The 27,802-nt window shown below is 36.8% G+C and overlaps 3 protein-coding genes across 3 annotated transcripts; all 3 read left to right on the top strand.

Moving 5' to 3' along the window:
- Positions 1-4,435: 4,435 nt before the first annotated feature.
- LOC114527034 lies at positions 4,436-9,181 on the top strand. Its single transcript, XM_028548603.1, has 2 exons — positions 4,436-4,820; positions 6,733-9,181. The coding sequence occupies exon 2, from the start codon at positions 6,891-6,893 to the stop codon at positions 8,808-8,810; it is 1,920 nt and encodes a 639-aa protein (XP_028404404.1). The 5' UTR covers positions 4,436-4,820; positions 6,733-6,890; the 3' UTR covers positions 8,811-9,181.
- Positions 9,182-11,249: 2,068 nt separating this feature from the next.
- Positions 11,250-16,002, top strand: LOC114526839. The gene is made up of 3 exons (XM_028548365.1): positions 11,250-11,331; positions 11,576-11,721; positions 13,938-16,002. The coding sequence occupies exon 3, from the start codon at positions 14,062-14,064 to the stop codon at positions 16,000-16,002; it is 1,941 nt and encodes a 646-aa protein (XP_028404166.1). The 5' UTR covers positions 11,250-11,331; positions 11,576-11,721; positions 13,938-14,061.
- Positions 16,003-21,903: 5,901 nt separating this feature from the next.
- LOC114526926 lies at positions 21,904-25,186 on the top strand. Its single transcript, XM_028548470.1, has 2 exons — positions 21,904-22,333; positions 23,038-25,186. The coding sequence occupies exon 2, from the start codon at positions 23,152-23,154 to the stop codon at positions 25,072-25,074; it is 1,923 nt and encodes a 640-aa protein (XP_028404271.1). The 5' UTR covers positions 21,904-22,333; positions 23,038-23,151; the 3' UTR covers positions 25,075-25,186.
- Positions 25,187-27,802: the final 2,616 nt, after the last annotated feature.

Genomic DNA, 27,802 nt, shown 5'->3' with positions numbered 1-27,802 from the left:
TTCTATTAACTGTGATAGAACCCATCCTTGTAAATAAGTTTAATTGCTCTGACGATGTTGTGAGCAATTTAACTAAACGTTAGCTAATAAATTTTACATTTTGTTATGTCTTGTTTGAAACCAGGGTTGGTAGATTTTATGAATAAATAAGCCAAATATATTAACATAACATTTGTTTTCTTTGTTTAAAACAAAGGAATCAAAGGGCCGCCAATAACAATGTTTGGCTTATTTATTCAGTAACTTACCAACCCTGTTTGAAACTCATTTGCTTTAATTTTTATTTTGAATTTAAGCTTTCCGCCTGGTTTTTCAATCGCCACGGTTTTAAAATTAACAAATCTCTGTAAAAAATAGTTCGCTTTGGGCAGCGATTTCCTGTTTCTAGCGTATGTTATTGTGTTAATCATGTGCATAGTCAGTTGTACAACCTTGACGAATGAAAGTAATCTATATTCGGTTGAATATATTTTAAGGCCCGTTTATACTTGCAATTTTTCCTGTGATTTTATGTGCGATTATCCTCTTTCGATAGATATGAACGAGTGAATTAGTGACGAATGCTGTGATGTATGCAAGCTCCTATTTGAACATCCGTAACCAATAGACCTTTCCCCTTTTAGCTTTTAAGCGCGCAATGCGTGACGATAGTTGATTATCAAGTAACTTTGATTTGCGATATCGCTCTGCTTAGAAACGATTTTGTTTGTAAGAAAACCTTGGCGATTCTTTTTGTGTCTTTTTTAAACTAAATCGCTCCTGAACATGGCTACATCATATGAAAATATAGCGTGAAAATAGAAATATTTTCATATTTAACCCTACTCTGTCATACAAGAATTCTATCGGTGACGGAGTTTGTTTTTGTTGTTTAGATTTTCCTCGGTTTTCCAAAGTCAAAGAGCATTGCCGGCAGAGGGTATAACGAGCGTAATATGAACGGAGATATTTGCACATAAACTAATCCAGACCTGAATTCAGCTTGTGTGATTTCAGACCTGAATTCAGTTTGCAGCTTGTGCAATGAATTTATAAAGCGTTTCATTGGCGATGTAGCGACAACAATGCAACCGGAATGGATACCGTCTTTCTTTCATTCTTTGTAAAAAAAAAATCGAATAAAAAAGACAAAGATCTAGAGAGGATAAAAATAGACGTTGCTATTGCAGTCTGTGCTTTGTCAAATAGCAATGGCGGAACAGTGCGACTTCGTGTTGAGGAAACGGAAGGTAACTTGGTTTCCACCACGACACTCGACTCCTTGACTCGAACGCTAGAGCAGTCATTAATGTCCCGGTTCGGAGCTCATATAACCAACTCAGTTGACTTTGATGAGGTCAAACATGAAAAAATTATATTAATTAGAGTCGTTAAAGGCCTATTACTCGTCGCATTTAAATGCAATCTTTACCGTCCCACTTGAAAACAGGTTGAGGTCATTGGCAATATCCCAGACGCCTTAAAAATAATAAACAAACGTTGTGTTGACCAACCCGTCGAACTTGGCTCACACCAGAAGACATTTCATAAAGGTCAAGACTGTGGTTTCGGAGAAAATGAGGTCATTCAATTCAAGCTCCTGAAATCAGATTCATCAAAGCATGTCACACTCGCAGATCGTATGACTGGTAAAAGTAACAAATTCATCTGTTACGTATCAGCGTTCGCTAACCACAGGGGTGGTCACATTTACTATGGCATTGATGATGATGGCATTATCCATGGAGAGAAAACAGAAAAAAACTCTGAAATTTTGAAGAAAGTCGAAAAAGCCATCCAGAAGATGATCTGGCCTGACGTGATTAGTCAACCAAAACGAGGAGAACACTGGGAAATTTTCTTTCAACCAGTGCTGGACGAGAAGTCCAACCTTATCCCATCAACTTTTGTGATCGTGATCTTTATCGCTCCTTGTTTTGAGGGAGTGTTCACAGAGGAACCAGAAAGTTATGAAATGGTGAAGGGAAACGTTAAAAGAATGTCGTTCACAACTTGGAAGGAGAAACTACAGCCTGTTGGTCTGAACAAGAGAAAACAAGAAATTCCTTCCACGACCGAATGTGTTTCATTAAGTCCTGCGTCCAAAAGAGATTACCTTGAACCTCAAGAAGTTTCTTCCGCAATCAAACGTATTTCACTAGGTCCAACGGCAAAGAAACGTTGCATTAAGGTTAATGAAGCTTTAACCAATGCCATAAATAACGCAAATTGGGAAGATTTTGGAATATTGGTCAGGCATTTTGAACAAAGATATTCTGGCAAACTTGAAGTGAAGTTGATGGTATTTTTGAGGAAGTTGATGGCAACTTATCGACAAGGCAACGAAGCGTCTAACTTGTTTAGTGAATACCGAGGATGTTTCTCGCGAGCAGGGGAACCTTTTGAAAGTTTTTTTCGATTCTGGGAAAAGGTAGTGGCGCGCGTGTCTGGCAAAGCTACGAGTGAATCTCGGGATATCTCAACTGACGCTTTAGCCATCGCGGAAATGATGGAGCACGGCCTTCTTACTGCTGCTGCTCTTTTGATTGCGGCTTTAGTGTATGATAGTCGAAACGACAAAGGACCTTCGCCGATGGAACTCTGTCTCATGGCAATTGAACACCTGGAGTATGTTGAAGAAGCTACAGTGGCACGACCAGACATGATTCATGCTGCACATATCATATTAGCTACATATCATCTGGGATATAATATGTCAGGAAAGATGATCAAAGAAGACATCGATGAAGAGAGCCTTCAAAAAGCCAAAACAAGTATCATGACAGTAAATAAATCAGATTGTGATGGGAATCGACTTATGCCATACGGGGAAATTTGGTTAACATTGGCACAAGCAATACTTTACAAAAGACATGCACAACTCCGACCTGAAAAGCAAACGAAATTCCTCACCGATGCGTTTCAGTTGGCAAAGAAAGCTGAGAATCTCGCCAAAGATTCTGGTCTCGTGGAAATGGTTTGTTGGGCTCAGACTGCAATTGCTTCTTGTACTGAGTCATTATTACGTACAAATTCAGTGCTGAAAACATAATCACCGACGATAGAGTTACTCTTCTATTGAAAGAGTTAAAACAAAGTATAATGGCCCTAAAGTATATATCATAGGCGCCTCAAATTTTATACAATCAATTTTATTCATATAATAATCGTTTCATTGCTGGCCAAAGCTGGTAGATGTTTGGCCCGTTTGAGACGTCGAACTTTTCATGTGCCGAATCAAATGCAACTGAACTTAAACAAACACTTTAGCTCATTTAGCTCATTAACATAAGCTAGGTTCAGCCTGGGCTCAGCACATAAAAAGTTCGACGGCCGAAACGGGCCTTACTGTATTTGTAGATCCAATCTAGCACAACGTTCTTGTAGTTCTAAGGTTGCATGGCAACTCTCAACAATATGTGATTTAAATATAAGTATGCAATAATGAAAACTTTATTAATCAATTTTTAGGTTATATGCATGCAATTGTAAATCTTAAGATACTGAATACCGGCTACTTCAATCAATGAATGACTATATGTACTTATGATAATACACACAATATCCAACAGTAAGTATACACTGTAAAAACAGATGGGTAAAAATACCCATGCCTTTTTACAGGTCGTAAACAATTTGAATTGGTTATTTTAAACATTTAAAGAATTGCTTGGTCAGATGTGGCCAATAAATGAGAATGTAAATGAGAATATTGTGAGATTTTTTATATATCAGTAAATTTAATAGATTATTTCATTTTAAGTTATTATTTTTATTTCGGCGTTTTGCATGTTTCATTTCGATGCTGACGTATGCATTGGTTTGGATATTTAAATTTGGTATATAGTATTAACTCGTATTTTTAAATGGTTGAAATCTGAAAGGTCACTTTCATCCATTATTTTGGGTTAAAGTTGCCAATTTAAATGGGTTGTCTCAGATGCATCCAAACAAACCCTTTTTGTTTTTTTTACCCAAAAAGTATGGTTTAAAACAACTATTGCTAATGGGTCATCAATGGGTCATTTTGACCCATTTTATTATTTGATTAAAACGAGCCGTTTTTAAGCGGGTTGTGTGAGACATATTTAAACGACCCGTTTTTTGACCCAGCTTTTACAGTGTATAAAATTTAGGTGAAAACTACAGAAGTTCAGGATTGGGCGGCTCTTTATTCCGGTACCAAAATATGTAGTATGTTGTTCAAATTGCGATCGTCGTCATGCATTTGATCAGGCCGTAATTCATGGTGGTTTCTTCAAAGCAAAGATCTTTAAGCATTTCTACGGATGTAAAACATTCTTAATAATGGAAACTTAATTGAATAGTATCGGAGTACACCGACAGGAGCACCGCACATTTCTAGAACAAAAAATCGATTTGTGTGAAACGTCTTTTTGCCTGGTCTGCGGATATTTTGTCGAGACATTTTTTTCTTGCGCGAAACATCCCCGCCCCTTTCCAGCCTTCCAGCGCGTTTTTCGTGTGATGACGTGTCTGTAGTCTACACTACAAACGATCTCCCAGCGTCATTTTTCAGCAAACTAAAGTAGCCAGTCCTCCGATTCTGGATTAACTGATTAGGAAAATGTATCTTGAGCTGTTGAACAGCAATACAGAGTTCACACGATTCCAGTCGTACGCGATATTGTTACAATATTGGATTAAACCAGAATGACGTCGTTTTCTCGATTGGGACGCAGGGAATTCCCCTTAGCTTGTCTTTTAATAAATATTGTTCCCTAATATATGATTGTTTACAAGTTCTTGCGCTATATTGCGTTGAAATAATTCCTTAGATGTTATCGGGTTGTGTCGAAAGCAGTATATTTATCGTGTGGGTAAGTACACGCACCGATCATATATATGCATTTTAACTTAAATTCAGTAAAAAGGGGCAATTTTCGAATATCGTAATGTGAGTCATGCATAATTTAGTCTGGGCCTCACGGGTTCGATTGTTACGAAATCCTAGCAAATCCTTGCATTTTTTACCATAAAACTTGATTCTATTTGCACATATTTAGTGATAAGAGCTTTAAAGCTTTTTCTTTGCATTCCTAAGTGATTGTTTTGTCTTAAATAAGATATCTTGAGACTAAGGGGATTTGACGAAAGCTATTAAACAACAACATATATCTTATTGTCATTAAGTACCGCCCTAATTGTTGAATGGACATTTAAATATGGGATGTTAAAATCTAAATTTTCAAAACTCAACGGTGCTTGTGTCTAGCAACTGCAATATAGCAGAAGAGATGCTCAAAGTTGCTGTGATTCATGAGTTGGTATTCTTCCCAATAATATAGTCAGTTTTTCCTTATATGCAGGAGATATATAAAAGGATATATATAAAAGCAAATTTATATATATATATATATATATATATATATATATATATATATATATATATATATATATATATATATATATATATATATATAGTTTCATTTCAAATTTTGAAATTTAGGGTAAAGCAGATGCCACTTTATTATTTCCAAATATTAAACATTTTCTGCATTACTTCAACTTATAACCCCCAGACTTATCATCATTTTTTTGGAACTATGTCTGTGTATCTTCAAACAATAGTTCAATTCTATTCCTGCAAACTTAGAGGTTCTTTCAAACCAGGCCCAGGGCAATTTGCTCTTTTTGCTCCCCCAAGTTTGTAAGCTCTGAATGCTTATTGGCAAGGATGCACTATTATTGATCTATAAAAGCCTTTATCCCACCTTTTCCTTTCACCATACATTCCTATTTTTCCAGTTAGCTATAAAATAGGAATGGGTCCCTGGTATGAAGGGACCTCCAAGTTTGCAGGAAAATAATTGAACTATTGTTTGAAGATACACAGACATAGTTCCAAAAAATGATGATAAGTCTGGGGGTTATAAGTTAAAGTAATGCAGTATATTTTTAATATTTGGAAATAATAAAGAAATGGCATCTGCTTTACCCTAAATTTCAAAATTTACTTGGGTAAGTGTCCCCCAAACCCTTCCTAAAGAAACTGACCTTGCATTCTCACTTGCATTTCAATGGTACAAAATTAATTACAGGAACAAACTAAACTTATAATATGTACTAATATATTACTGACAAGTTGTTTTCATTCTTTTCTATTATTTTACTATTTGAATATAGTTATAACCGTTTAATTTACTATTTGAATATAGTTATAACCGTAAAAAATTGTGTATATATAGAACCCATCTTTGTAAATATAAGTTTTAATTGCATGCTGCCCTGAAGATGTTGTGAGCAATTCAACTAAACGTAAGCCAATAAATTTTACATTTTGAAACTCATTTGCTTTAAATTTTATTTTTAAATTATGCCTTTCGCCTAGTGTTTCGCCTAGTCAGTGTCTCAATCGTCGATCGTTGGCGGATTCGTCAATAAAACACTGCATATTATATAATAAATGCAGCTATTATGTTCATCGTTAATATTCCATGGTAATTTAAATGCTTCACTATAAAATGTACTTTGTCAGTTACCTTCAATATTAGACCTAGTTTTCAACAATGCACAACATTTATCTCACTCTACTGTGTCTTGTTTTTTCAACTGACAGCTCTATAACAATTTAGCTATATACTACATCCTATGAAAATATTTTTCATATATAAAACCTACTCTCATTTCCATTTTTTACCGGAGTTATTTCACTACTTTTAAACTTAATTGGAATCTTGTTCACTGACTTATAAGAATTCTATCAGTGACGGAGATTTTTTTGTTATTTAGATTTTCAAAGAGCATTGCGAGCAGAGTGTATCACAAGCATGATATGAACGAGATACTTGCACATAAACTAATCCAGTCCTGAATTCAAAGTTTGCAGCTTTTGCAACGTAATTAAAAAAACGTTTGAGTGACGATGTAGCGACAACAATGTCACCGGAATGGATAACGTCATTCATTCATTCTCTCTAAAAGAAACATCGGATAAAAAAGGCAAAGAGAAGATAAAAAAGGACGTTGCTATTTCAGTCTGTGCATTCTCAAATAGCAATGGCGGGAATGTGGAAATACGTGTTGAAGAAACGGAAGGAAACTTGGTCTCCACCGCAGCACTCGACTCCTTGACCCGAATGCTAGAACAGTCTTTAATATCCCGGTTCGGAGTTGATATAACCAAATCAGTCGACTTTAAAGAGGAGAAACATGAAAAAATTATTTTAATTAAAGTCAGGAAAGTTCCCTCACTCGTCACATATAAATGCAATCTTTACCGCCCCCTTCAAAAACAAGTTGAGCTCATTGGCAACGTCCAAATCGCGTTAAAAATAATGAGCAGAAGATTTGTTGATCAACCCGTCCAACTTGGCTCACACCACAAAACATTCCATAAAGGTCAAGACTGTGGTTTCGTAGAAGATGTCGTCATTCAATTCAAGCTCGTAATGGCAGCTCCATCAAAGCGCGTCACACTCGCAGATCGTATGACTGGTAAAAGTAACAAATTCAGTTGTTACGTATCAGCGTTCGCTAACCACAGGGGTGGTCACATTTACTATGGTATCGATGATGATGGCATTGTTCAGGGAGAGGAAACAGAAAAAAATTCCGAAGTTCTAAACAAAGTTGAAAAAGCCATCCAGAAAATGATCTGGCCTGACGTGATTGGCCAACCAAAACGAGGAGAACACTGGGAAATTTTCTTTCAACCAGTGCTGGACGAGAAGTCCAACCCTATCCCATCAACGTTTGTGATCGTGATCTTTATCGCTCCTTGTTTTGGTGGAGTGTTCACAGAGGAACCAGAAAGCTATGAAATGGTGGAGGGGAAAGTTGAAAGAATGCCGTTTATAACATTAAAGGAGAAACTACAGCCTGCTGGTCAAAAGAAGAGAAAGCAAAAAGTTCCTTCCGCAATCAAACGTATTTCATTAAGTTCTGCGTCAAAAAAGCGTTGCCTCAAGGTTCTTGAAGTTTTAACCGATGCCATTAATAATGGAGAAATGGAGTCTTTCGAGAGTCGCGCCAGTCAACTTGAACGGAGTTATCCGAACGATCTCGGCGTACAATTAGTTGTATTGGCGAGGAGAGTAATGGCATGTTATCGACGAGGAAATATTTGCGAAGCGTCTGTCTTGGTTAATGAAAAGCAAGAGTTGTTTATCCGAGCAGGAGAACCTTTTTCATCCGTTTTTGTGTTGTTGAAAGCAGCATTAGAGTGTGTGTCTGGTGAATCGAGTGAACCCAGAGATATCCTAACCCATGCTTTAACCATGGCAGAACGCATAGAACCCGGAATTTTTACTACTGCTGGTATGTTAGTTGCGGCATCAACTTATGATATTCCAAAAGTCGACGAAGGATTATCACCGGACGAATTTTGTATCACTGCACTGGAGCACCTGGAGTATGTTGAAGGTGCCCCCGTGACACAGGCGGACATGTACCATCTTGCACACATCACGTTGGCCACATATCTGCTGGGATTTAATTTGTCAGGAAAAATGATCAAAAAAGACATCGATAAAGAGAGCTTCGAAAAAGCAAAAAAAAGTGTCATGGAAGTAAATCAATCAGTATGTGACGGAAATCCATTAACCGAATACAGAGAGATTTGGTTCAAGTTGGCTCAATCAATGCTTTCCATCAGACGCGCGCAATTCGAAACTGAAAAGCAAAACAAATACATCAAGGATGCATTTAGATACGCAAAGAAAGCGTATGATCAAGCGAAAGATTATCGACTCAAAGAAACAGCTTCCTGGGTTCAGAATACAATTGCTTCTTTTATCGAAGCGTTAGTTCTTGCAAAGTTGACCGTAATGAAAAACATAAAAGTATTTAAAGTACGGCAAAAAGTGTGAGAACCACAGCAAAAAACGATAATTAACGGTCCACTAAACCTTTCAATCACCAAAATTAATGGAACATATGTACAGGCAAAAACTCACCAGGCACAAACATTTAGTAATAGAAACTTCTATTTACGAAATTTCTCCGTTTACCATGGGGCATGTGTCTGGAAGTATTTACGTAATCAACTTATATACAATGGCAAAAATTAAGGGTTAAATAGTATACCGCGAAACGGGTGACGAAAAAAAAGATTCAGAAAATTTATTATAGAAAAAAAAGATAAATACCCTAGTTTTTGCATAAGCACCGCTGAATCCCAAAAGGTCAAGATTAAATTTTGATATATAAACTTTGGCATAGCCAGCATCGATAATTGGGGGGGGGGGCATATTCATATATTCATGTTAATAGACTGTAAAGACAATTGATTTGAAAATACATTAATCCTGCGTATCACGAATATATATGAATATCCCCCCCTCTATATATATAACACGAGCATTTTCGTTGACTTCTAGAAATTGTAGAAATTTATTCTTCATTCAACTGACATTCTTTTAGCCTATTGTAAATAAATCGCAGCCGAAAGAATTGCAAATGTAAACGGACCTCGTCAGAAAGGGAAGTGCTGCAAGTCCCAGCACAGCAGCAGTAAATACTTAATGTTATTACATGTGTACATAGTCATTATAATACAACATTTATAGTACGCGCGTGCCGATTGGTTAAGAGCAGTAACTATTGCCTCATATAGTTACTGCTGAAGGAGCCAATCAGAATGCTCAAAGGTCATTTTTCAATACTGAAATTATACTAAAACTGTATAGAAACACGGAAAATGTTTTCTATTTCTTAAATATTTGACAGTTTTGTAACATTGTTTTGAAGTTTAAGTATTTCATATAGTCGCTAAGTCACTTCGGAAACGTGAGCAAAATAACGGTTTTGAGGGACGGAGACTGAAGGGGTTGAGACTGAGAGACAGAGTTGGTTTAGATTTTTAAGAGATTTACAGTTTTATACAGATATTTGTATCTATATATCCAGTTTGACATTTCCTTTAAACAAAGTTAATTCGAACCAGTTTGTGGCACGTTATATATGTATAAAGTTTCTTAAACACGTTCATAATGATTCATTGTAATTTAATAGCACACTGTTGATTAAGTTGCCGTCAGATCCTATATACTGCAGGACGAAAATGCCTAAACTCGCGGTACGCTGTAAATACAATCTTTTCAATAAAATGAATCGATGCATGGACTACAGTCTCTTAAGTTTCTTTGTACGTGTGAACTAGTGCATGCGTGCGAGATCAAAGGAAAGGTTCTGCAAATGGAAGCTATACTCAGCGCGAAGTAGTTGTAGAGCAGTTCAAGTCTGACAGGACCGAGGCCAGATGATAAGGAAAGCTTACTTAGGGTGGTGTTTCTAGAGAAGAAGTCTTAATAAAAGACTTGTCAAGTTCGTTTAATCTCTATTATTCAAGTCTGAATACTGACCCACAGCTGTCATGCACGACATGCAATTTATTCACGAGTAGGCTACAAATATACAATATACAATTTCTTTCCGCTGTTCAGGAATTTCTCCGCGTCTCTGCCCATGCTAAAAACAATCCATCTTCGTCTTTGGTTTAAGAAATCAACTAACTGCACCTTCGTAATATCAGTATGCAAAGTCAGACTATGTTGCTTTAGTATACGCGCGATACTTGTAAAACCGGGCCATCGCTAATACTCCGCTTAACTCTTTTATGCCGAGGTTAACATTGCTACTGTAGAATTCGCCTATTTAAATTCCCCACAGTGTCTTAATTGAACGTAGCGTGGGAACGTAGCCTAGCGACGCGTAGCGTCTTTTCCCCGACACTGGGGCAAATTTCGTATAGGGAAAACCCCTCCAAGTTAGAATATGCATATATAATCAGTTTGATGCTCGATGTTCTTTTAATAGTTTGTTTTTTAAAATTTAATTCTCTCAATAAAAACCTCATCCATCATGTGGTAAGTACCCGTACTAATAATAGTCATTTGTTCATATGTTCGTCTATGTATATATGTGTATATATGTTTAATGTTCTGTTCGGATATTTTCTGGCGACTGCCGACATTTTTTCTTGCGCGAAAAATATCCAGTGTTTTTTATGCAATGACGTGTTGGTTCATGTCGCAACACGGTAGTCTACTGTTTATACGTAAAATTAGAACACCCAGCATCATTTTTCAGCAACTTAAAGTAGCCAATCTTCGGCTCTAAGTTAACTGATTAGCAAAATACATCTTGTGCGGTTAAAAATAATGCAAAATCACGAACGATTACGGATTACCGTCGTAAGCGCAATATTATGACGTCTTTTCTCGTTGGGGAATCCCCGCTTCCCAGCTTATGTTCATATTCATATTTTTACGCAATATATATACGAGTGTTTGTTTTGATGTTTTGTGCTTAGCCTTTGGATAATTCCTTATTTGCGTATACAGATTATGTTAAAAGTATTAATATATTGATATTGAAGTCGTGATGTGGGTAAGTGCATTCACTAATAAATGCATTTTAACTTTAGTATATATTCGGTTATGCAATATTCGACAGGGGTTTGTTTGTTGTACGTTAAAAACTTGATTCTGTTTATAAACATTTAGTGATAAAAGCTTTCAAGTTTTTTCTTTGCTTCGTATAAGCGATACTTTGTCTTAAAACATCTTCAGATTAAGCGGAATTGAATGTGGAATGAAAACAATTTAACAATAACATATTTCATTGTTTCAAGGTTATGACCTAATTGCTGAATGCATGAGCATTTAAGTATTGGATGTCAAGCATCAAAGACTAAGGGCAAAGAATTTAATGTGTCTTTTGAGAAGCATGGAAGAAGCCAAACTGCTGAATACTAGCAAACAAATGTGATAGTGAAAGGTGGGATAAAAAATATTAATCTATATAAAAAGTATTAAATATATAACAATTTAAATTTTTTTATAATGAAAATCTGAAATCATGATGCAAACTGAACAATCTATGTTTTCATGCATCATATTCAGTGACTGACATTGAAGTATAGGCTTCTATAGGTCAATAACATGTGGCTCCTTGCCAATCTGGCAAACAGCATTTGCAGAGCTTACAAATGAGGGAAGCAAAAGGAACAAATTAATTGCCCTGGGGCCTTGGTTTGCAGGGACTCCAAAATACTACAGGGATAGAAGTAGACTATATTATTGTTAAAGATGCATATATGGACCAAGTTCCAAAATACGTTTTGGGGTTCTATATATAGTTGAAGTAATGCAATATAGCTATATTTATTTAGTATTTTGGAAATAGTAAAGAAATAATTTTCTGCTTTATACCCTATTAGTGTCAAAATGCTCTTGGGGAAGTGTGCCTTCAAACCGTTCCTAAATAAGCTTTATCCCCCAATAAATATTTTGCCAATACTATACCTAGCTAGGTTTCAGGCCTTGTTTTATCGCATTACAATTGGTACAAAATTATATTAACTTGTATACTTGTATATACATTTGTAGATATTTGTAGTTATTTAGATATTTTATTGTATTAACTTAACCGCGTATTGAAGCGAAGATATGCATGCACCATTTAGTTATTACCATCACATATGTGAGAAATAATAGGTTTTAAAATTAACAATATATCAGTGAAAAATAGTTCGTGTTGCGTAATTAAATCTGGCCTCCAGTCCGTGTCCGGAAGTCCGCGCCTGCCTTATATTTGCTTCTTTAATTGTTTGAATTATGAGCGGACATTATCCGCTATTATTCCATCAGCAATGGCTGCAATGCGATTAAGTCAGACGCGATACCCGGCGAATACGCAAGATATCCACTTGTTTATATCCATGAACCACAACGCATTTCTATCCCCGAAGTTGTCGCTTATTTTTCGCGACAGAGCCAAAGGGGGAAATCCCAAAAAATTTAGGGATTCCCCGAGGGATTCAAGTAGAGGCGATATTGTAATTTAGCACGTTTTTATTTCTCAAAAAATTCTCTCAAAAAGCATATAAATATCCTGTGGGTATAAGTACACAAATTAGCCTGTATATATTAAATTTCTTTTTGCTTTACAAATTGAGTAAATTCATGCATGCAGACAAAATATTTAGACCTTTAGTGCATATACACGTATATATATTGGTATTTCTTAGCCCGTAAATGTGTGGGCTGCGGACCCTTTCATATTTCTCGCGCAAAGCAGGGAAAATTACTCATAGCCAACACACGAGACGAAATAAACCGTGTAAGAAATGCGTGGCTGGGGCCAGTTGTTCGAAAGGCGTTTAGCTTAAACGGTGGATAAGCCAAAGTTTAAAAATACTCTCATACATCTTGTGAATGACTGAACCTGCATCTTATGCATTCAATGTGTACTTCCATTGACAATTAAACTATTTGCATCGAAATATTACAGCTCAGTTGTTCAATAAATAAATAATTTGGTTTTCTATTTTTGACTTATCCACCGTTTAAGCTAAACGCCTTTCGAACAACCAGCCCCTGAAAAGCAGCTTTACGAATAAATGCTAAAATGCAATCTTTGCAGGGGGCTGTTCATATGAGACGGCTCAGCCCGGTTTAGTCAGGCTAGCTCGGCAGTGCTGTAATCTTGCTTTACATGTTATTTTACTATATTTGTAAAATTGCATATGGAACCGGGTCAGCCTAGGTCTGGCGAAATCCCGCCTGAACGAATCCCGCCTTTATACTCTCGTTCTATAGGGCGTGTACGCTTCCTTAGAGTATATCTAAAATGCTATATCCATTATCAACTGCTATATTAATTTTATATATTAATCTCGGAAATACTTGCAATGGTGCATCCGCGGCAACTTGCTTTTTCTTATTCTATTGGTGTTAGTCTACAGTTAATCCATTATCCGATATCCGTTACACATGTTGTTCCCTTCACTAGTTGTCTCCAGATGATGAACACAGGACTGCATGGTTGCAGAGACAAGTTGCTAGCCTGCAACTCGATAACAACCAGTGCAGAAGCAGAGCTTACTAACAATTTCACACCCCAAGCCAAATTTTTCTGATAGAGTTATTTTTTAGGGCGAAAGTCTTCTAAACTTCATCAGTAGTTATACGCTGTTTGTTTTTGTTATTTAGATTTCTCTGGCGTTTTTCAAAGAGTATATTAAAATGAACGAGGTAAAGTTACATAAGTTCGTCCAGACGTTTATTGCAACTTAGTTGTAAAACGTTTTGGCGACAGCAATGCCAAAGATATTTTATGACCATGGCGCTTATTCACATCACAATCTCGGGAAAAATATCGGATAAAACATACAAAGACCATGATTTATATAAAAAGCAGAAGAAACAAGAAATTGTTAATGCAATCTGTGCCTTGTTGAATAGCAATGGCGGAAAAGTGGAAATACGTGGTGAAGAAACGGAAGGAAACTTGCTCTCCACCACGATACTCCACTCCTTGACTCGAATGTTTGAACAGTCATTAGTGTCTCGATTTGGAGCTCAGATAAACGAGTCTTTTATAAATTTCGAATACAAACATGAGAAAATAATAGCAATAAGTGTCACTAAAGCTGACTTCCTTGTAACTTTTAAATACAATCTTTACTTCACGACTAAAACACAAGTTGAGATCATTGACAATGTCCGGAACGCGTTAAAAATTATCAACGAAAGATTTGTTGATCAACCCGTCCAACTTGGCTCACACCAGAAAACATTTCACAAAAATCGAAACTGTTCCTTCAGAGAAAATGAGATCATTCAATTTAAGCTCGTGAAATCAGATTCATCAAAGCGCGTCACACTCGCAGATCGTATGGCTGGTAAAAGTAACAAATTCAGTTGTTACGTATCAGCGTTCGCTAACCACAGGGGTGGTCACATTTACTATGGTATTGATGATGATGGCGTTGTTCAGGGAGAGAACACAGAAAACATTTCCGAAATTGAAAAGAAAGTTGAAAAAGCCATCCAGAAGATGATATGGCCTGACGTGATTGGTCAACCAAAACGAGGAAAACACTGGGAAATTTTCTTTGAACCAGTGCTGGATGAGAAGTCCAACCTTATCCCATCAACGTTTGTGATCGTGATCTTTATCGCTCCTTGTTGTGGTGGAGTGTTCACAGAGGAACCAGAAAGCTATGAAATGGTGCAGGGAAAAGTTGAAAGAATGTCGTTCAAAACTTGGAAGGAGAAACTACAACCTGTTGGTCTGAACAAGAGAAAACAAGAAGTTCCTCCCACAGTTAAACGTATTTCACTAAGTCCTGCGGCAACAAAACGCTGCATTAATATTAATGAAGTTTTAACCGAGGCCATTAATAAGGGAGATTGGAAATCTTTTGCGAGATCAGCCGATCATTTAGAACAAAAATATTCTAAAAACCCTGAAGTAAAGTTAGTAGTGTATTTGAGAAAATTGATGGGAACTTATCGACAAGGCGGCGATCCGTCTAGCTTGATTACTGAATACCGAGGACGTCTCTCGCGAGCGGGGGAACCTTTTGAAAGTTTTTTTCGTTTCTCGGAGAATGTAGTGGCGCATGTGTCTGGCAAAGCTGCAATCGAATCACAAGATATCTCAACGGACGCTTTAGCAATCGCGGAAATCATGGAACACGGGTTTCTTACTGCTGCCGATTTTTTAATTGTGGCATTAATTTATGATGGTCAAAACGACAAAGGACCGTCGCCTGTGGAACTTTGTTTAATGGCGCGGGATCACCTGGATTATGTCGAAGGCGCTCATGTGGCACGACCAGACATGATTCATGCTGTTCACATCATATTAGCAGCATATCAACTCGGATATAATATGCAAGGAAAGGTAATCAAAAAGGTCATCGAGAAAGAGAGCTTTGAAGAAGCCAAAAAAAGTATAATGGCAGTAAATCAAGCAGTATGTAACGGAAATCCATTACTGCCATACAGAGAGATCTGGTTCAAATTGGTACAGTCAATGCTTTTCATAAGACATGCGCAATTCCAACCTGATAATCGAACTAAATTCCTCAAAGATGCATTTCAGTTCGCAAAGAAAGCCAAGGATCTCGCCAAAGATTCTGGTCTCAAGGAAATGGTTTGCTGGGCTCGGACCGCAATTGCTTCTTGTACTGAGGCATTAGTACTTGCGAAGTTGACGAGAAAAAAAAATATTAAGGTATATAAGGTTCTGCATGTAAATATTGCATAGAGAAACATTTTACTGTGTGCATGTAGGATAAACCTCAATTATTTTCGTTTCATTGTCTTTACAAAACGTTACGTGGTTTTGAGAGTCCACATCCCCAACACCTAGAGAGAATAACTTCTTATTAACCTCGCTCGGTCTTTATTGAGAAATATCGGACCGAGGATTTTTTCAACAGACCGTGCTCGAAGAGCGCGGTTTGTACAAAAAGATTGAGGTCCAATATTTCTCGCTAAAGACCGAGCAAGCAAGGTTGATAAAAAGTTTATTATATGGCATAAGGCATACATGTATTTGCACTTGAAACAAACAAGAAATGCATGCATTTGTATTAGTAGCCTGGTACGCATTTGATAAAAACAAAAACAAAATATTGAATTATTTAGTTTACCTAAACTGTCTGGAGACGTCTTATTAATTTCAAAATCAATTAAATTTTCTCTTGAGCATTTATTATGCCTTTTTCATTCAGAATTTCTCCGTTTTTCATCTCGTAATGGATCGCCGGTGACGCCGGTCCATTACCGGAAAGTGCCGGTCCATTACGGGAAAGTCATGGACCGCTGAAAATTCTTCTCAGCCATATAATAATATATATTAATTTTGTATTACTAAAAGAACCGAAACAAGTATAATGTCCGTAAGTCTATCAGTAATTCTATCAGTATCATATAGATGGTTTACCCAAAGTTTGTGGTCTTTTTAGATCAATCCAAAGTTTGTGGTCTTTTTAGATCAATCTAAAACCAATTTTATACATAATAATCCTTTCATTGCCGGCCGAAGCTGGTGCATGTTACCGTATTTGTTGGTTCAATCTTGCATATTTGAATTTGCAGTTCCAACAGCTTTTAAAATATATCAGTCCAAAGATTGGTCACTTTCGACAATATGATTTAAATATATGTATATGTTATCACATGTTTGGTGAGGTGATATTAGTTTTCCCGATCGAGGCCTGAGAGCGAGGTTGGGAGTATTCTTTCTAGCTGTAGCAAAAATTATTATTAATGGGCGTGTTTAGTTATAGCAATATAAGTTGAAGGAAAAAGGCCCTAAACAACTAAAACAAAAAGTTGGTTTACAGGCGCATGAATGGCTTCTATATAATTATAAGTCGCTTATTATGATGCCTAAAATTATAGATAATCAGGCAAACCTTCGAATACTGGATAGAATTTTAGGGGTTAGTATTTTAGGGGTGTTGTAATTTAATAGCATACTATTGATCAGTTGCATGGTGTCATGATCATAATGTAACAGGACGATGTCTATCTAAACTCACGCTGTAGATGACATTTTTAAATTAAATAAATCCATAGAAAATACAGTTACTTAAGTCTCTTTGTGTGCGTGAATCAGTGTTAAGTTTCTTTGTGTGAGAGATCAAGAGAAAGATTCTGCAAAGCTAATCAGTAATACGAATTAAGTCGGAGAACATATTTTATTATTATTATTATTATTATTATTATTATTATTATATTTCAGTCGTACGCGCAATATTTTCCAATACCAGCCATTACCAATATTGAATTTGTTTTTGAGATCAAGTTTGCATTGCTACTGAAGAATTCGCCTCATTTATTTTCCCTGTAGGATCTATAGAACGTATTCTGTGTGATAGGTTGGTTTTTCTCCCCGACTGGGGCGAGTCTCGTATAGGGAAAACCCCTAATTGCTAATATAAGTAAAAATGTGCAGCGCGGGCAGAAATCCGGAAAATTTGTCCCCGTCTGCCGTCTGGTGCCTTCAAAACATCGTTAGATGTGAAAAATTCTTGCAACAGAACGTGTACATCACATGGTAAGTACACACATCGACAAGTAAATCTCATTTTCATAAATTAAGTGAAATTTCGGCAGAATTTTAAGTAGAGGATCGTCAGATTTAAGTGGGTAGAATTTCATGTCATGTGAGTTTTGAACCATATATTTCAGATGCAATTATTTTATTTTATTAATAACTGTTTTAATCTAAAGGCTTTTCATAATGCTGTAGTATGTTATGCACGATTCTCCTGCATGTCAGTTAATTTAATATATATAATGCGAATAATATGGCAACAATATTGTACACATATTTTACCTGAACGTACTAGCTGTTGTATCAAAGCGTATTCAAGTTATTCATGCAGCGAGGCGAGGACACGGTCGATAACGCAATAACAGGAATTATGTAACATATGGCCCGACGTATTAAGAATAAATATTTATGTGGGCAGTAGGGGCCAAAGCGATTATTAATTCTTACAGAATCAGCATGAAATTAAACTAGCTGACACAGTTGATTGTTTTTGTTATTTAGATTTCTCCACGTTCTGCAAAGAGTGTTGTCAGCAGATGATATCGTAAGTTATACTATTTTCGTGTATTCAGCGGTAGATCACAAATGTAAAACTTCTAATATTTGGCCGACGAGATGGCGACAACACTCAATTATATTATTCGTATAATGTTCTCCGTAGAAGAAATTTCGAAAGATAAAAAATACAAAGAAAAAATGAAACAGGAAGTTGCAGTTGCAATCTGTGCCTTGTTAAATAGCAATGGCGGAAAAGTGGAAATACGCGGTAAAGAAACGAAAGGAAACTTAGTCTCCACCACGATACTCGACTCCTTGACTCGAACGCTCGAACAATCGTTGACCTCTCGGTTTGGAGCTTGGATATCCGAGTTAGTTGCTATGAATTTCGAAGACAAAAATGTGAAAATGATATCAATTAGAGTTAGTAAAGCTCACTTTCTCGCCACAATTAATTCTAATCTCTACCGACCTATTCAAAAACAAGTTGCGCTCATTCACAATGTCCTGAAAGCGTTAGAAATAATGAACAGAAGATTTGTTGACCAGCCCGTCCAACTTGGCTCGCACCATAAAACATTTCTCAAGGGTCAAGACTGTGATCTTAGAGAAAATGAGGTCATTCAATTCAAGCTCCTGAAATCAGATTCATCAAAGCGTGTCACACTCGCAGATCGTATGATTGGTAAAAGTAACAAACTCAGTTGTTACGTATCAGCGTTCGCTAACCACAGGGGTGGTCACATTTACTATGGTATTGATGATGATGGCATTGTCCAAGGCGAGGAAACAAAATATATTTTTGAAATTGAGAAGAAAGTTGAAAAAGCCATTCAGAAGATGATCTGGCCTGACGTGATTGGTCAACCAAAACGAGGAGAACACTGGGAAATTTTGTTTGAATCAGTGCTGGACGAGGACTCCAACCTTATCCCATCAACGTTTGTGATCGTGATCTTTATCGCTCCTTGTTGTGGTGGAGTGTTCACAGAGGAACCAGAAAGCTATGAAATGGTGGAGGGAAATGCTGAAAGAATGTCGTTCAAAACTTGGAAGGAGAAACTACAGCCTGTTCGTCTGAACAAGAGAAAACAAGAAGCTCCCTCCACAATGAAACGTGTTTCTTTAAGTCCTGCGGCAAAAAAACGTTGCATTGAGGTTAATGAAGTTTTAACCGAGGCCATTAATAATGCGAAATGGGAATCTTTTGAGAAATGGGCCAGTCAATTTGAACAGAAATATCCTGACAATCTTGAGGTAAAGTTAATAGTGTCGTCCAAAGAAGTAAGGGCAAATTATCGACAAGGTGAAATTACAAATGCGTCTGTCTTGCTCACCAAATTCCAGGAATGCTTTCCCCAAGCAGAGCAACCCTTGGTTTTTGAAGTGCTTTTTTTGTCTTTGAAAGCAGCAATGGCGCGTGTGTCTGGGAAAACTGATGAATCTCGAGATATCTCAACTGACGCTTTAACGATAGCGGAAAACATTGAAGCAGGACCTTTTACTGCTGCTGTCTATTTAGTCGCTGCGTCAATTTTTGATGGTAGTCAAAACGACGCAGGATTGTCACCAGACATATTTTGCATCAAGGCACTGGAACACTTGGAGTATGTTAAAGATGCTCCACTGACACGGGCAGACAAGTACCATAATGCTCACATCACGTTAGCAGCATATCATCTGGGATATAATTTATCAGGAAAGATGATCAAAAAAGACATCGATAAACAGAGCTTTGAAAAAGCTAAAGTAAGTATAATGGCAGTAAATCAATCAGTATGTGAGGGAAATCCACTAACGGAATACAGGGAGATTTCGTTCACATTGGTTCAATCAATGCTTTACATCAGACACTCGCAACTCCAACCTGAAAAGGAAACGAAATTACTCTATGATGCACTTCATTACGCTAAGAAAGCTGAGAATATCGCCAATAATTATCATCTCGTGGGAATGGTTGGCTGGGCTGAATTTTTCAGTCGACAACTCTCACTAGTACTGAATAAACACTGATCCGTCTGATCGTTGGTACTAAAGGTAGTATAAAGCTTAGCACAATTTTTTAAAACAATAGAAAACGATAATATAGTGTTAGACTGTACCGGAATGCATGAAAGAAAATAACATGGTCAATCATTGTAACAGTGATAATTATCACTGATTATTAACTCAAGAATATCGACTCAAAGAAACAGCTTGCTGGGCTCAGAATACAATTGCTTCTGTTATCGAAGCGTTAGTACTTGCGAAGTTGACGAGAATAAAAAACGTAAAGGTATTTTAAGTACAGCAAAAAGTGTGAGAACCACAGCAAAAAAAGATACGTTACGGTCCATTAAGCTTTTTAAAAAGATAGTCAATGTAACAGAGACAATCACCAAAATCAAAGGAACATATGTACAGGCAAAAACTCACTAGGCACAAACATTTAATAGAAACTTCTATTTACGAAATTTCTCAGTTTACCATGGGGCATGTGTCGGAAGAATTTACGTAATAAACTTACAATGGCAAATATCAAGGGGGACGTATACCACGCGCGGGACGGTGACGCAAAAAAGATTCAGACTTAGCCTAGTTAGAATACCATAAATACCCTAGTTCTTGCTTAAACACTGCTGAATCCCTAAAGGTCTAGCTTAAATTTTGATATATAACACGAGCATTTTCGTTGACTAAAATGAGCCCATTAAACACTGGTGTGATAGAAATTATTCTTCATTCAGCCTGATGACTTTCTAGCCGATTGTAAATAAATCACAGCCGAAAGAATTGCAAGTATAAACGGGCCTCGCGAGTCTCAGCAATTACTGTGAATTCTATATGTTAAAATTATGTTAATAAATGTATAAAGTGTCTTAAACACGTTCATAATGATTCATTGTAATTTAATAGCACACTGGTTGCCGTCAGATCTTAGCTGCAGGACGAAGATGCCTAAACTCGCGGTACGCTGTAATACAATCTTTTCAATGTATTAAATCCGATAGAATCAGTCTCCACGTTTCTTTGTGCGTGTGAAGCAGTGTATGCGAGATTAAAAGAAAGGTTCTGCAAATAGAAGTTAATCAGCGCGAAGCCGATTAGGAAATGGTCTATAAGTAGGGGTCATAATTCCATGTCTAGAATCCACTTTTGGTCCTAAACCTGACCCTAACTCTTACCAAACTACTTCTACTAAAAGATTAGAATCAAGGTTTATATTCGTCTGTTCTTAACATGGAACTATTTATTACCTAATAGAGCAAGCAGTTCATATCCGATAGGAAGGAGGCTGAAAAATGAGAAGTGTTTATTAGAAAGGGCGTTTACTAGAAAAAAAGTCTTGATAAAGTACTGTTTAAGTCCCATTATTTATAACTCCCCAGTCCGATTACCGACCAACAGTTGTCAGGCACGGCAATTTATTGACGGGTTCCAGCCAACGAGCAGAATCGTCTGGCGAAGATGCAATGAGTCCATTTTTTTCTGCGCATTAGAATCTTAAACATATTTCCGAATTAATGAGCGATGTCTGATCGGGACAAACTGCAATTACACAGAAGTAAATCATTGTTAAATTCTCCTACCTCTTCAATAACTGGCGATATTAATTGCTCTTCTGTCCGCTGTGTAGGAATTTCTCCGCGTCTCTGCCCATGCTAAAAACAATCCATCTTCGTCTTTGCCTTTAGTTTTAAGAAGTTAACTAACTGCATTTCAGTAATATGCAAAGTTAGGGACATATTGCAGTCATACGCGCGATGTTTTTAAAACTGTGCCACCGCTAATACTCCATTTACTGAATTATGCCGAGGTTGACATTGCTACTGTTGGATTCGCTAACTGACTTAATTTCGCCGCAGTGTCTTTATTGAACGTAGCGTGGCATCGTTTCCCCGACACTGGGGGGAGAATCTCGTATAGGGAAAACCCCATTGATGTAAACATGTGCTGTGTAATCAACGATAAATTCGTCTTGTGCTCTTACCGGTTGTAAAAGTCTAGTCGTTTTTATGTACAGATTTTTCTCAACAAACATATACAACGTATGGTAAGTACACACATCACATAAATCCAGTTAATTTCAGCAGAATTTTGAGTAAAACATTTTTACTTTGCTGGGTAAAATTACATAATACATATCATTTATTATCAAGTAATATTTTAATATATATTTCGAATACAATTATTTTATGGGCCATTCCTCTATTTTGTCTGAAGAGATGTCTTTTGCTAAGACAAAATATAACTTCAGGAAATATTCGGACTAAATTGTGTTAATATCACATGCAATATGTTCGACCATGGCGGCATGGCCATGTTTAAGATATGAATACGATTTCTGCCCGGCCACGTCTCCGAACGAAGTATCCGTACATACCGGCGTGGCATACCTGCATCAACGCGTATTTGTTTAAGCATGCACTAAGGCGAAAGACGCCGTACATATCAGAAATGTAGTATAAGATTTACCACGAGCAATAACAAATTCAGATATCGTAACAACGGATTGTCTACTTGTTTCAAAATTGCTCAAATTTATGTGTAAATAAATAATAAATGTAAACAAAGTCAAAGCGTTTCTTTACATTACGGACTGTACCCCTCATCTAAGGCAACCCATGTCAACAGTTAACAGCCAAGCCGAAGGCTTTAATAAAACTTCGGCAAAGCCAAAGGCGATCCCGAAGCGATCTTGCTGACAGAGTCAACGATAAAATTCTATCAGTTATCATGATTGTTTTTGTTATTTAGATTTTCAAAGAACAAGCATGTAGTGGATGATATATACACATAAATTACATTACTTTTGTGTATTCAAAGTGTCGATTACAACTGTAGAACGTTTTTTAAAAGTTGCCTCACGACATGGGGACAGCAATGCTAACGAATCGTTATGTCGATGATATTATTCATATAATATTCTCGGTAGAAAAAATATCGAAGGATAAAAAATACAAAGAGCAGAAAAAAATGGAAATTGTTAATACAATCTGCGCCTTGTTCAATAGCAATGGCGGAAGAGTGGAACTTCGTGGTGAAGAAACGGAAGGTAACTTGTTCTCCCATACGATATCCGACTTCTTGATTCGAACGCTAGAACAGTCTTTACAATCCAGATTTGGAGTTCAGGAAACCAAGTCCAAGATGCTAATTAAATTGGGGGATAAGAATGAGAAAATTATAGAAATAAGAGTCAGTAAAGCCCCCTCGCTCGTCACTATTCAATACAATCTTTACCTCTCTACTAATGCACAAGTTGCGCTTATTGGCAATGTCCCAAACACGTTAAAAACAATGAACAGATTTTTTGTTGATGAACCCGTCCAACTTGACTCACACCAGAAAACATTTCGTAAGGATCAAGACTGTGATCTTGGAGAAAATGAGGTCATTCAATTCAAGCTCCTGAAATCAGATTCATCTAAGCGCGTCACACTCGCAGATCGTATGATTAGTAAAAGTAACAAATTCAGTTGTTACGTATCAGCGTTCGCTAACCACAGGGGTGGTCACATTTACTATGGTATTGATGATGATGGCGTTGTCCAGGGAGAGAAAACTGAAAACATTTCCGAAATTAAGAAGAAAGTTGAAAAAGCCATCCAGAAGATGATCTGGCCTGACGTAATTGGTCAGCCAAAACGAGGAGAACAGTGGGAAATTTTCTTTGAACCAGTGCTGGACGAGAAGTCCAACCCTATCCCATCAACATTTGTGATCGCGATCTTTATCGCTCCTTGTTTTGGTGGAGTGTTCACAGAGGAACCAGAAAGCTATGAAATGCTGCAGGGAAAAGTTGAAAGAATGTCGTTCGAAACTTGGAAGGCAAAACTACAGCCTGGTGGTCTAAACAAGAGAAAGCCAGTAATTCCTTTGACAATTAAACGTATTTCATTAAGTCCGGCAGCAGAAAAACGTTGCATTGAGGTTAATGAAGCTTTAACCGAAGACATAAATAACGTGAGATGGAAATCTTTTGCACAATCGGCCAAGCGCTTTGAACATCAAAAATATCCTGGGAAACTTGAAGTAAAGTTAATGGTATTTTTGAGGAAGTTGATGGCAACTTATCGACAAGGCAAAGAAGCGTCTAACTTGTTTAGTGAATACCGAGGATATTTCTCGCGAGCAGGGGAACCTTTTGAAAGTCTTTTTCGTTTTTTGGAAAATGTAGTGGCGCGTGTGTCTGACAAAGCTGCAACTGAATCTCGGGATATCTCAACTGACGCTTTAGCCATCGCGGAAATGATGGAACACGGGCTTCTTACTGCTGCTGCTCTTTTAATTGCGGCTTTTGTGTATGATAGTCAATACGATAAAGGACCTTCGCCGGTGGAACTTTGTCTCATGGCACTGGAACACCTGGAGTATGTTAAAGACGCTACAGTGGCACGACCAGACATGATTCATACTGCACATATCTTGTTAGCAGCATATCATCTGGGATATAATATGTCAGGAAAGATGATCAAAGAAGACGTCGATAAAGAGAGTCTTCAAAAAGCCAAAATAAGTATCATGACAGTAAATGAATCAGATTGTGATGGGAATCGACTTATGCCATATAGGGAAATTTGGTTAACATTGGCACAGGCGAAACTTTACAAAAGGCGTGCACAACTCCAGCCTGAAAAGCAAACGAAATTCCTCAGCGATGCGTTTCAGTTGGCAAAGAAAGCTGAAAAACTCGCTAGAAATTCTGGTCTCGTGGAAATGGTTTGCTGGGCTCAGACTGCAATTGCTTCTTGTACTGAGGCATTATTACGTACGACTTTACTGAAAACATAATCACCGACGATAGAGTTACTCTACTATTGAAAGAGTTAAAACAAAGTATAATGGCCCTAAAGTATATATCATAGGCGCCTCAAATTTTATACAATCAATTTTATACATATAATAATCGTTTCATAACTTTCATTGCTAGCTAAAGCTGGTAGGTGTTTGGTCCGTTTCAGACGTCGAACTTTTCATCTGCCGAATCAAATGCAAATGAACTTAAACAAAGACTTTAGCTCATTTAGCTCATTAACATTAGCTAGGTTCAGCCTGGGTTGAGCACATAAAAAGTTCGACGGCCGAAACGGGCTTTACTGTATTTGTTGATCCAATCTAGCACAACGTTCTTTTAGTTCTAAGGTTGCATGGCAACTCTCAACAATATATGATTTAAATATATGCAATAATGAAAACTTTATCAATCAATTTTTAGGTTATATGCATGCAATTGTAAATCTTAAGAAACTGAATTCCGGCTACTTCAATCAATAAAATGACTATACAGGGTGTATAAAAAAAAAGTAGACAATTTTGAAATGTTTAGAAAACTATAAATTTATCAAAATATCTCATAGATTTGTGCTAGTATGGGTACTTTGGCATCTTCAGGTCATTCTAACACTAAAAACAAACAGAAAAATTAACCTCGAAAAATGGAAGAGCGGTTTGTGGAAGCATCATTTTGAATGGCTTGTGCAAACATGAATGAAAGGTTTAAAATCCAATTTGAATTCAAGGGCTGAACGTTTGGGTATTTGTTTACAAAGAATCGAAATTTCAGAAATTTTGATGAAAATTAAGTCAGCCGCGCAACTGCGTAAACGTGGGCTTTTTTCCTTTTAACTCGCAGCTTGAGTAACTTTTTTCATGCACGAATGATTTCATGCATGAGTGATTGCTCAGGTGATTAAACTAACAATGGTGTTGTGAAAAAAGTTACTCAAGCTGCGAGTTAAACGGAAAAAGCTCACTTTTACGCAGTTGCGCGGCTGACTTAATTTTCATCAAAATTTCTGAAATTTCGATTCTTTGTAAACAAATACCCAAACGTTCAGCCCTTGAATTCAAATTGGATTTTAAACCTCTCATTCATGTTTGCACAAGCCATTCAAAATGATGCTTCCACAAACCGCTCTTCTATTTTTCGAGGTTAATTTTTCTGTTTGTTTTTAGTGTTAGAATGACCTGAAGATGCCAAAGTACCCATACTAGCACAAATCTATGAGATATTTTGATAAATTTATAGTTTTCTAAACATTTCAAAATTGTCTACTTTTTTTTTATACACCCTGTATATACTTATGATAATACACACAATATATGCAATAATGAAAACTTTATATTAATCCATTTTTAGGTTATATGCAATTGTAAATCTTAAGATATCGAATACCGGCTACTTCAACCAATGAATGACTATAATTATATTATTATTATAATACACACAATATCCAACATTACACTGTAAAAACAAATCGGTAAAAATACCCATTTTTACAGGTCGTAACAACGCAATTTGAATTGGTTATTTTAAACAATTAAAGAATTGCTTGGTCAGATGTGGCCAATAAATGAGAATGCAATTGAGAATATTTTCTTGCTTGAAATAATGGTGTGTATTCACATTCAGTAGGGTATATATGTATATTAATTTAGTATTGTATATTAATGTAGATTATTTCATTTTAAGTTATTGTTTTTATTCAAGGGTTTTGCATATTGCTTTTCGATGCTGACATATGCATTGGTTTGGATATTTAAATTTGGTATAGTATTAACTCGTATTTTTAAATGGTTGAAATCTGAAAGGTCATTTTCATCCATTATTTTGGGTTAAAATTGCCAATTTAAATGGGTTGTCTCAGATGCATCCAAACAAACCCTTTTTGGGTTTTTTTACCCAAAAAGTGTGGGTTAAAACAACTATTGCTAATGGTCATTAATGAGTCATTTTGACCCATTTTATTATTTGATTAAAACGACCATTTTAAGCGGGTTGTGTCAGACGTATTTAAACGACCCGTTTTTTTGGGACATTTTGACCCATCTTTTTTTACAGTGTATAAAATTTAGGTGAAAACGACAGAAGTTCAGGATTGGGCAACTCTATTCCGGCAACAAAATATCAGTGTGACCAGACGTGGTATAATTTTAATTACTTTTGGTAATTTTTCGGATGATTGTAGTAATTAGAAATTTGTAGTAATTACTACAGTAATTTTTCTTAAAATTACAGAAAGTTTTATTTACTTTCCAAAGCATTCTTACAAGGTTGAAAAAATCCGTATCAGGTGGATAGGCCTATACAGTTTTCGTACAAGTGGCCCCTGTTTGTCTTGTGTCCTAAGGTCATTTCCACAGCAAAACAATAATTTATACGTTTCTGTTAGGATAAAGTACGGATATTTTGGAAAAAGATTTGGAATTACCAATCATATGCGTGAAGGCTATTTCAGATTCAGATGCAATCTCGTTCCCCGAGCCCGCGATTCCTCTGGCGAGAAAACGAAGGCTCTGGGATAATCTAAACCGGAAGCCAGAAATCCTGGCTTCCGATTTGTAACGGTTTTTTGTATTTCAAAATTAAAACGGCGTTAACAACCAATCAGAATCATTTCTGGTTTGGATTATCCCAGAGCCTTCGTTTCCTCGCCAGAGGAATCGCGGGCTCGGGGAACGAGATTGATTCAGATATGGCAGAGCACCTCGTCACCAGGCCTCCAACTTATACGCGGTC

Source organism: Dendronephthya gigantea, unplaced genomic scaffold, assembly GCF_004324835.1.
Source record: "Dendronephthya gigantea isolate DGI-Jeju-01 unplaced genomic scaffold, DenGig_1.0 000042F, whole genome shotgun sequence".
NCBI classification, from domain to species: domain Eukaryota; kingdom Metazoa; phylum Cnidaria; class Anthozoa; order Malacalcyonacea; family Nephtheidae; genus Dendronephthya; species Dendronephthya gigantea.
The sequence above is the reverse complement of the archived record's forward strand: the minus strand, read 5'-3'. Positions and strand labels throughout refer to the sequence as shown.

Bases quoted from the DNA above. Each gene is read 5' to 3' on its own strand.
- LOC114527034 (XM_028548603.1), top strand. From the start codon at position 6,891: ATGGATAACGTCATTCATTCATTCTCTCTAAAAGAAACATCGGATAAA.
- LOC114526839 (XM_028548365.1), top strand. From the start codon at position 14,062: ATGACCATGGCGCTTATTCACATCACAATCTCGGGAAAAATATCGGAT.
- LOC114526926 (XM_028548470.1), top strand. From the start codon at position 23,152: ATGGGGACAGCAATGCTAACGAATCGTTATGTCGATGATATTATTCAT.